We start from the raw sequence: 9,220 nt of genomic DNA on the forward strand, positions 1-9,220 counted from the left end.
TTCTTTAAAAACTCCTGTAACGTATTTTAATTGCCAGTATGTGAGTCCGCTGTCTCTGTGGATAGTTGAGGCTGGACACTGGCATCACTACGCATTTTTTGTTCAGAGTCAAACTTTGGATATCACAACACATAACTGTAGACTTACGTCTTACATCAGCTTCAGGTAAAGTTGGTCTTCTGATTTTTATTTATTTTTTAACTCTTGTTTGGTTATAATCATAGGTCGTTTGCCTGTTCTGTAGATGTTCTACTCGCTAGTTGTCAGTGGGTTTATTTCCCCACTCCTCCTGTGATCCTGGACCAACAAATAGGTCCCTGAAAAACCCCTGCAATGTTTTCAAGACAAGACAAAAGTCTTTTTTTATGTTGAACTGGCTTTTGTCTCGGTATTTTCGAAATTTTCAGACTCCCTTCCATCTGTTTGTCAGATGGAAAATAAACATTTTTAGATAGTTTAGTCTGCTTGTTAAACTTGTTAATATGCTGATCAGTATTTTAATTGTTGCACATTTGGTCTATTTCAGGCAAACCTGGAAGGCATTAACTGTGTCCTTCCCTGGCTTTGAGGAATGAGTGGTGACTGAAAATAGGAAGTGTCACATCTTGAATGCAAAGAGTTTGTGTTAGTGGTAGGGACAACTTGAATGTGTGTCTGTGCATGGTGATGCGATATTGAACAACTGCAGCAGCATGTTGCCACCTGTGAAGCGGGATCGGATCATTACTCACCTCCCAAAGGTATGTATGTACAGACACAGATCTTAAACCTAGTCATGAAACAACTTTTCTGTTTGAAAAAAAAAAAAAAATCAACTATCATCAGAGAAGAGAGAGAGAGAGAGAGAGAAAATAAAACCCTGAAATTTAGAGGTCATGATTTTTTGTACATTAATATCATGACATGTGGATTGGTAGTTGCAGAAATCTCTAAATTCTTTGCAATTATTTGAGTTTTTATTAATATTTGAGAGTACTCATTTTTCACAACAAAACCAATTTCCATTAAAACATTTTAAAATAATTGTTCTTTCTTTCTTTTTTATTTTACATTAGTGCCAACTATTTCTAAATTGACTCATGATAGAGGAGGGAGGCCTAAAAACTTTAGATGATAAACGTGTTTCAGGAAACTGTATTCCAAGATAAAAACTCTGTCCTATAAACATGGTAGTGGTGGTATCATGGTTCAGCCCTTTTTGGATGCATGGTTTGCCATCAAGATAACAGGCTAGTCACATAAATTTACTGTGTACCAACCCAGACTTTAAAACAACTGGGTCATGTTTTATTTTATATTTTATTTTTTAATGTCTCCACTGAGCCAAAAAAAAGCTTTTTCTTGGCACTTTTTAAAATTAATTCGAGCAAAATAATATATTTATATATATTTTTTGCCCTTTTTTTCAAATCACCATTTAGGTTTAATCTATTCTTAAAAGATTAAAAAGGGGACAAAGTGATTGCATAATTATACTCTGTAGCAGTAGATATGGCATTGTCAGGTTTACTTCTATGAATCTTCTATTTACTCCTTCAAATGGTTCAGCAGGACATTAAAGGGTTAATGTGCATCTATGAAAAAGGCCAAACAAGCTTTAGACATGTACATGATTGTTTCTGTGCTGCAGTGGTATGTTATTTTTTATTTCTTTTCTTTTTTTACTCTCCATGCATCTTTTTTTAAACTCATATTCACAATGTAAGCGTCGATAGAAACCATGATGTATAAGAAACAATGAATTTTCAATTATTTAAGTAACTGAAAGGACAAATGTCACAACATCTGTATGTGAATTAAATCTCAGGAAAAGAGTGCGCCATACAACAAGTCAATGACTGAGCACAGAAGCCACACAAGCTAGTGAAAACAAAAATGTACAGACTTTTTGCCAATAACAAATGCGTACTACTAGATGTTTTTCCTCAATAAACTGATTACCTATAATAATATTTGCCTCCTTTGTTTAATTGGATGTCTTGTATCTAGTTTTAATGATGTTTGAAGTCTTAGTTAAACAAAAATGTCGAACATTTTCAATGTTTTACAGACTTTCAAGCAAACTGTAGCTATAAAAGTGCACACACAAATACATGCGCTGTAATGCAATTACAACTAACAATGTAACCATTGATGTAGAGGTTATTTTAAACTTGACAAAGCAGAGAATTTTTCACCAACTTGTAGCTTGTATTATTGCTGCTTCTGCTTTTGCAATCACGAAAAAAAAACATTTGATGTTTTTTTCCTCTTTTAGCTTTACTTTGTGTGCATCTCTTGTTTCTGACCATTTGTTTTTTCTGCTTTCGTTACAGTGTTTTAGCCCAAATGCGGCGCTGCACACCAAAGACGGCTTCCACCCTCAGGTGAAGGCTGTGTGCTCAGCTCAGAAGGCAGACGCTGTGAGGTGAGATATCACGAGGGTTATTAAGACAACACTCTGCCTCCCATCTGGCTGTGGCTACACACTGAGACATGTGTTTAAGCTAAATGAATTAGCTCTGGCAGGAGCCTTTAAGTCACGCTATGTCTGCTCTGTCAGCTGATATCCATCTTGCAAAGCCACCACATCTGACTGCATTATTCTGGTGGTCTATTTAAAGATAAGACTGGTGAGATTCTTGTAAATCACATGAAAGACAGCAAAACAGACAACGCTGTCTATTTTTCTGCTGAAAATGTAAAGTTTACTAAAAAAAACTCTTGGACATAGTTAAAGTTAAAGTTGTCAAAAAAGAGACACAGTTGGTTATTAAAGTATCTCTGAAACAAGAGTAATTTGTGTTTGTCAAGGACTAGATTTTGCTGTGGATTAATACACATTTGTTGTACTGCAATGTGACAACATATGTGGTTAAACTCAAACTTCTCTATAATGCTGGAATATACTGTATAACCTCATGTTATGGCTCACAAATGTGTTTGTAATTGTTTATGAGCTACAGTAACAAGCTAGAAGAATAAACACACCCTGGCTTCACATTGTTGCTGTGGTCTTTTGATTTAATGTGTCAAACATGTGTTATAATTACACGCGTAACATAATAAATGACCAGTTACATGTAATTTCTTAAGATTTGTACATTGAGTTCCAGGTATACACAACACAAAATACAACAATTTGATAGATTTTGATGCGATAAAGCAGGATTAGTGTTCCTGGTTAAATGAATGACAAGATAATTACAATGTTAAATTACATCCAGCATGTCAAATCAGGTCTTTATTAGTAAGTTCAGGACAGCAGCTGCTGGATTCAAAACACGATGTTGACAGGCTGCTTCCTGTAATTCCTGCATCAGTTTTATTACTGATATTACATGTAGTTATGAATGACAACGTTGCTTTTCTGTTGTCAGCTTCAATATTGCCAAGGTCATCGTTGTGGGAGACGTCGCAGTTGGGAAAACATGTCTGATTAGCAGGTAAGACACACACGTAAATGATTAGCTCATTAAAAGTCCTACCCATGCTCTTAACTTTAGAAGTTGTCAAAATATGACATTGTTTTATATTAGCTGTGTCTTAAGCATGACTTGAATTTTCTTCAGTCTAAGCATGTTTAGTTTTTATGTTGAGGTACCGCCAGTCAGGCCTCTAAATCAGCTTTCTTGATCTAGTAGTTGCTAGTAGATTCCTAAAGTTACCAGCCAATCAGAATTCACACAGTGGCGTAAATTAGTGTGATTATAAGTGCAGCTGAATGCATTTATTACATGTTTCTTAAAATAGTTTTATTGACATTTACTTCACAAAAAAGGCCAAACAACAACAATAACATTCTTTCAATGTTCTCTTTTCCTGCAAAGTTGCTCTTAACACGATTAACTGCTTTAAACTTAAGTTAGCTTAGGGGAAATTATTTGGGCTTAATATTTGGAATATTTATGCAGAAGTCAAAGGTGTAACAAGCATCTTAACCAAATGGTCCATAGTTTCACTTATCCCCACAAAATGTATGTTTACTTGCATGTAGGTGGGTTTGCACGTGTTAATTTAGAGCCCTGGTGCTAGCAATGTATCTATGAGTGTTTTATCACACTACACTACACCGAAGCATGTTGAACACATGCAACCCACCTGCTCACAGAACAGAGACTCGTGTTTTCTTTGGGAAATATCCACATCCTCATTCAGGCTCTGAGTCAGAATCAGAGGTCATCCAGTTACACCATAAGCACACACGACTTGCTTGTTTTCTTTCTTTCGGTTATTGTATATTTGTCCAGTTATTTCTTATTAACTATTTAATGTCCTCTCTGAAAAAAAACAAAAAAACAATGGAAAAATGTTTGTTTTCATTTTTTTATGAATGTGGAGCAAGAATTACAAGAATAGTCTTTTCAAAAGGCTTTAGGTGGCCCTTTATGGTAAAAATATCTAAATTTGAAAATGTAAACGCATGACAAACCATCACTTTGGACATTTCATACCTGAACTAAGTATTAAATATGGTTGCGACAGGCTGACTTCCACAAATTCTTGATAAGATACAGAGAAATGTAATGTAATATTATTAGCTTCGACCCTGCAATAGCCTCTCCCTGTATGTCTCTTCTGGTTCTGCCAGGTTCTGTAAGGGAGCATTCAACAAGAACTACAAAGCAACCATTGGAGTGGACTTTGAGATGGAGCGTTTTGAGGTGCTTGGTGTTCCCTTCAGTTTACAGCTGTGAGTATGCCACTCCAGTTTCATACTGAGCCTTAAACAGGTTGACCATCAGCTTTAGAAGAAAAAATTCAATGCTAAGTAATATTCATCACATTAGACTATTGTGCGGTGCTTAAATTTCAAGTGCTTTCTTTACTATATTGGCTGTGGCTGTGCAGAGTTAATGTTGTATTAAGGGATATGTCACATGGTCAGTCTCTATGAAGCTGAGTCTTGGTTGAAAACAGTTGACAATTTTACATGTTAGCTTGTTTAAACAAGCCCCATATTTAGTGAATATGATGACTCTCATCTCTGTAACAGCCAAATATGCCAAAGACAGCAGTTTAAACTGTGTCTGATCTGTTGCAGGTGGGACACAGCAGGTCAGGAGCGATTTAAGTGCATCGCGTCCACATATTACAGAGGAGCACAAGGTGGGCTTTGCTCAGCTTCTACATGTATCATTATTACCTTTGGCTAGAGACTGATTCAAACTGTTGTTTCCACCCTCTGACACCTTCTGGCTTTTTTTTTGCTCCAGCCATCATAGTGGTGTTTGACTTAAGCAGTGTGAACTCACTAGCACATGCCAGGTATGTAATAACCTTTTATTTGCAATTATTTTTGTAAAGAGCCATTCCTGGTCTTGTAGCTTTGTGTATGTGTGTCTTTGTGGTGTGTGTAGGCAGTGGCTGGAGGATGCTATGAAGGAAAATGACCCATCCAGTGTTTTGCTGTTCCTCGTTGGTACCAAGAAGGACCTGAGCGTGGGTGAAATTCAGATATATTTAAAGAAATGAATGAAAATAAAATGAATTTAGAGATTAGAGCAGATACATATTAAATAACAGATTAACTGAGGATAAGGAAGTTTACTTGTAAAATGTTTTGGGATTTGCAATGTTTACCTGGGAGAAATGTAGTTTTAATACCTCTGTCTGATATTTTATAACCACAATTGTAATCTGTGACTTGATGCAGCTGATCATCTGGGAAAACTTCACCATAAATTCTAGCATTAAATCATTTTACACTCATCACAGTTAATTGCTTAAGTGTTTGTATTTTCCTTATTCTTACACAACTTTCAATGTGACATATTTACTTCAGTTATCTTAGTTTCTGCCAGACTTGACTCCCAGTGGCCACTGCCCTGATCTAAACAAAATACCGGTATAAAGTAAGAGATCAGATTTTTCCTGAAAGTTCTAAACACCATGAGAAACTGGTTTATTAGAAAAAAAAGCAGTTTGCAATTTGTTTACACACCATTATTTGACCCACTGTCAGTGCCAGTTTCTGACAAAATCTAGTACTTATCTAATCTAGTATTTTATTTTATTTTATTGGAAAATCTATGAATAAATGAGCTGGTATTTCTGGTTTATATTTAGGTGATCGGTTGTGTCTTTGTGTGTCTAAATGTTTGAAAGTTATGCTATTTTCTGATAATCTTTACCATTCTTATCATCTCTCTGTATTTCACTCCTCAGTCTCCCGATCAGTTGGCCAAGATTGAGCAGGAAGCCATCAGACTCTCTGAGGAAATCAAAGCAGAGTACTGGGCTGTGTCTGCAAAGTCAGGTGGGAGATGAACACAGTCCAACTGTTATTTTCTCATGTGTTTATTTTTTGTTCGATCCTTTTTTGATTTCTCATTAAACCCGGCTCTCTGTCTCTTGCTTGTTCCAGGAGATGGTATCAGGGACTTCTTCTTACGAGTGGCTTCTTTGACTTTTGAGGCCAATGTTTTGGCTGAGCTTGAGAAAAGTGGGTCAAGGCACGTCAAAGACATAATCAGTGAGTCATTTTATTCAGAAACCAGTAGGTGGCTGCCAGGCTTGTCTACCTGTCATACTAGAAAGTTAACTTTTTATAAGGCAAAGAACCACATTTGGTCACTTCATTAGACAAACAAGATGTCTCCACATGCTACTCCATGAAATGATAGAACCACACGATCTCCCCACCAGTTATCAAAGATCAGGCCACATCACAGATATTTAACTGAGATTGCCTTTCAACAAAAATATGAGAAGAATCAACTGTTAGTATGGTTTTAAAGTCTTGCAATATCCTCCAAAATCCCAATAACACTATTAAGTGTGTTCTTAATTGCCTTCTTGCCATTTAAGAAGCATAAGACGAGAGACAGGAATGTTAATCACACACACACTTATGTGTTTGGGAGCTTGAACTCAATTCAAAATGTGTGAAAATGATTTTGTTCCACAGCAAAAACAAACAACAAAATCTTAAGTAGAAGCACTGTTGTGAAATTGCAGCATATCTTCTAGATGGAGTGGAACTCTGGAAAATGAGATTTGTAATAAGTGGTTAACTTTGTAAGAGGATCTATTTGAATCTAAACCATTATTGTTTTCTTTAAGTGCTTCCTAGGTAGTGGTTTTGTTTACTAAACCTAACTGAACAGTTAAAACCAAAGTAGGCAGTAAGACAGCAGCTATGGCCACATCAATGACATATCATGGAAAACTCTGAAGCAAGTCTCCTGATAAATAGTTCCTAGTAAAATTTGAAAAACTTAAGCAAGACTTGCACATTTTCCATCCAAATTGTACATGAAAAAAGGACCTAATAACATCATCTTAGAAAACACCCAAATATTGAAGCTAGATTTGCCAGATTTGGTACATCAGGAATGAATCCCTGCATTAAAGAGGGATTTTTGTATGTTTCCATCACTCTCCAGCTCCTTACTATCTTTCACAATGTTTTTATTGAAGAAATCTCTGAGACCAACAGCTACTTCGGTTCTCACAGTCATGTGACACAGACTGCAACTATGTCATATGACAGGGGCCGGCTTAATACATTGAGTGTTTTGGTGTGAAAAAAAAGAAGACTACTTAAAGGCAAACAGTGTCATCTATAATAGGGTTGTGGATTTGACTTTATCATTTTTATTATTAATTACTCTACAAAATCCGTACAAATGGACCACGAGAAGATTCACAGTTCAAAGCTCAGCTGTGGCCTTTCTATGTGAAGTTTACATGTTCTCCCCATGCAGGTGCAGGTTCTCTCTGGGTACTTCAGCTTAATCCAGCAGTCCTAAAACATACAAGTTGGATTAAATGGTGTATCTGTATTGACTCTATGTGTGAGAGTAAGCATACAAGGTTGCTGTGTTGTTTGCCTCTGTGTTGGCCCTGTGATGGATGGCGACTTGTTCAGTGTTAACCCTGCATCCCACAGGATAAAACAGATATAGGATAGATGGAGGGTAGATGAAAAGATACAAAGGGAGTAGCGTTTTAACAAGAAAATTTTGATTCATGTTGCATTGATCCATCCATCTCATAAGATGGGACAAGGACATCAGTTCCCTGAGTGAAGTCAGGTGGACTTTGTCGACTTTTCTAGCTGCAGAAAAGAACTTAGCAGCCATTACATGAATGCCATTTGAAAACTATAGGGAAGAAAAAGCAGCCATGTCATAACAATTACCGTAAAAGTTGTACATTTTTAAATAATAACAATAATTTATAATTTTTACTTTATTAATAAAAATTGGGAAATTCCGCTCTGCATTTGACTCATCTCTAGATGTACTAGATAGCAGGGGGCTGTTGGCAAGCCTGGAATTTTGTAACTTCAGTCACTTCATTGTTGGTTTCAATCATTTTATGCAATTAATTGACAATGAAAAATGAGCTTGAGTTGTAATGGGCTGTATCATCTGTTTCTGGTTGTATACAGAGATCACCGATCGGACAGAAGCCGATCACAAGCCGAAGAGGAAGTCCAACTGCTGTTGAGGATTAACAAATGGCCACCTGGACTTTACTGTACGCTGCAACAGCAAAGACAAGGTGGAACACTCGAAAGGAAAATGCATCAGAAACATGGTCTCAGCGGCTCAGAGTGGAAGTCATGAATAACAATGTCAAGATGTTGATGTTGTATTTGTAGCATTCTGAAAACGGCCTTAGAAGCAATTGTTAATAATCCAACTTGTATCTTCGGCATTATGAAGTCTAAGTTGAGTCTGTAAACAAGTCTATCAGCGGGGTGACTTGAGCAGTGTCCTTTCAGAAATATTTAGAGTTGTCCAGGCCTGCAACAAGAGAGGCTTTGTTACATGATTGGTTACATAAACATTTCTCATAAAAAGAAGACTGTTCTCTAAATTTCAAAAAGCACTTGGTTAACATCCTCATAAAAAGATCCAACATTTTTCTGCTGTTATGGTTGAAATTCAAGAATGAGACGAGCTGCATATCTTTTCGTTTCCTCACTGGCCTCCCATCATGTGTCTCTGTGCTGCTAATTTGATACGTACGCTGGCTCCAATGACCACTGTCACGCTCATAAAGCAGCTCTCTCCTCTGACACAAGGGTTCACATTATCTTGAAAATGGAGGGATTGTTTGCAGGAATGGAAACAAGCAGCAAGTTACATCTATGGCCAACTATTTTCTTCTGACAGGAGAGAGGAAGAAGTGCATGCCTTTATAAGTTTATGTTCTCCTCATCTCACGTTTGATGCAGATATATCTCTTTTGCAGAAAGCATGCAAATCCTTTCACGTTATGTGTGCTC

The 9,220-nt window shown here is 36.7% G+C and overlaps 1 protein-coding gene across 2 annotated transcripts; it reads left to right on the forward strand.

Moving 5' to 3' along the window:
- The first annotated feature begins 66 nt into the window (after positions 1–66).
- LOC121654402 (ras-related protein Rab-34-like) lies at positions 67–8,998 on the forward strand. 2 transcript variants are annotated; one of them, XM_042008527.1, is made up of 11 exons: positions 67–165; positions 527–740; positions 2,316–2,407; positions 3,360–3,425; positions 4,571–4,672; positions 5,024–5,088; positions 5,196–5,247; positions 5,340–5,421; positions 6,148–6,238; positions 6,347–6,454; positions 8,378–8,998. In XM_042008527.1, the coding sequence occupies exons 2-11, from the start codon at positions 693–695 to the stop codon at positions 8,434–8,436; spliced, it is 765 nt and encodes a 254-aa protein (XP_041864461.1). In that variant the 5' UTR covers positions 67–165; positions 527–692; the 3' UTR covers positions 8,437–8,998. The 2 variants fall into 2 exon arrangements, with proteins under 2 accessions (XP_041864461.1, XP_041864462.1); XM_042008528.1 differs by lacking the exon at positions 67–165 and having other exon boundaries at positions 470–740.
- The last annotated feature ends 222 nt before the right edge of the window (positions 8,999–9,220 follow it).

This window comes from Melanotaenia boesemani, chromosome 15 (genome assembly GCF_017639745.1).
Source record: "Melanotaenia boesemani isolate fMelBoe1 chromosome 15, fMelBoe1.pri, whole genome shotgun sequence".
In the NCBI taxonomy this organism is placed as follows: domain Eukaryota; kingdom Metazoa; phylum Chordata; class Actinopteri; order Atheriniformes; family Melanotaeniidae; genus Melanotaenia; species Melanotaenia boesemani.

Bases quoted from the DNA above. Each gene is read 5' to 3' on its own strand.
- LOC121654402 (XM_042008527.1), top strand. From the start codon at position 693: ATGTTGCCACCTGTGAAGCGGGATCGGATCATTACTCACCTCCCAAAG. The intron at 2,408-3,359 runs GTGAGATATCAC...TTCTGTTGTCAG, and splicing joins CAGAAGGCAGACGCTGTGAG to CTTCAATATTGCCAAGGTCA. The intron at 3,426-4,570 runs GTAAGACACACA...TGGTTCTGCCAG, and splicing joins AAAACATGTCTGATTAGCAG to GTTCTGTAAGGGAGCATTCA.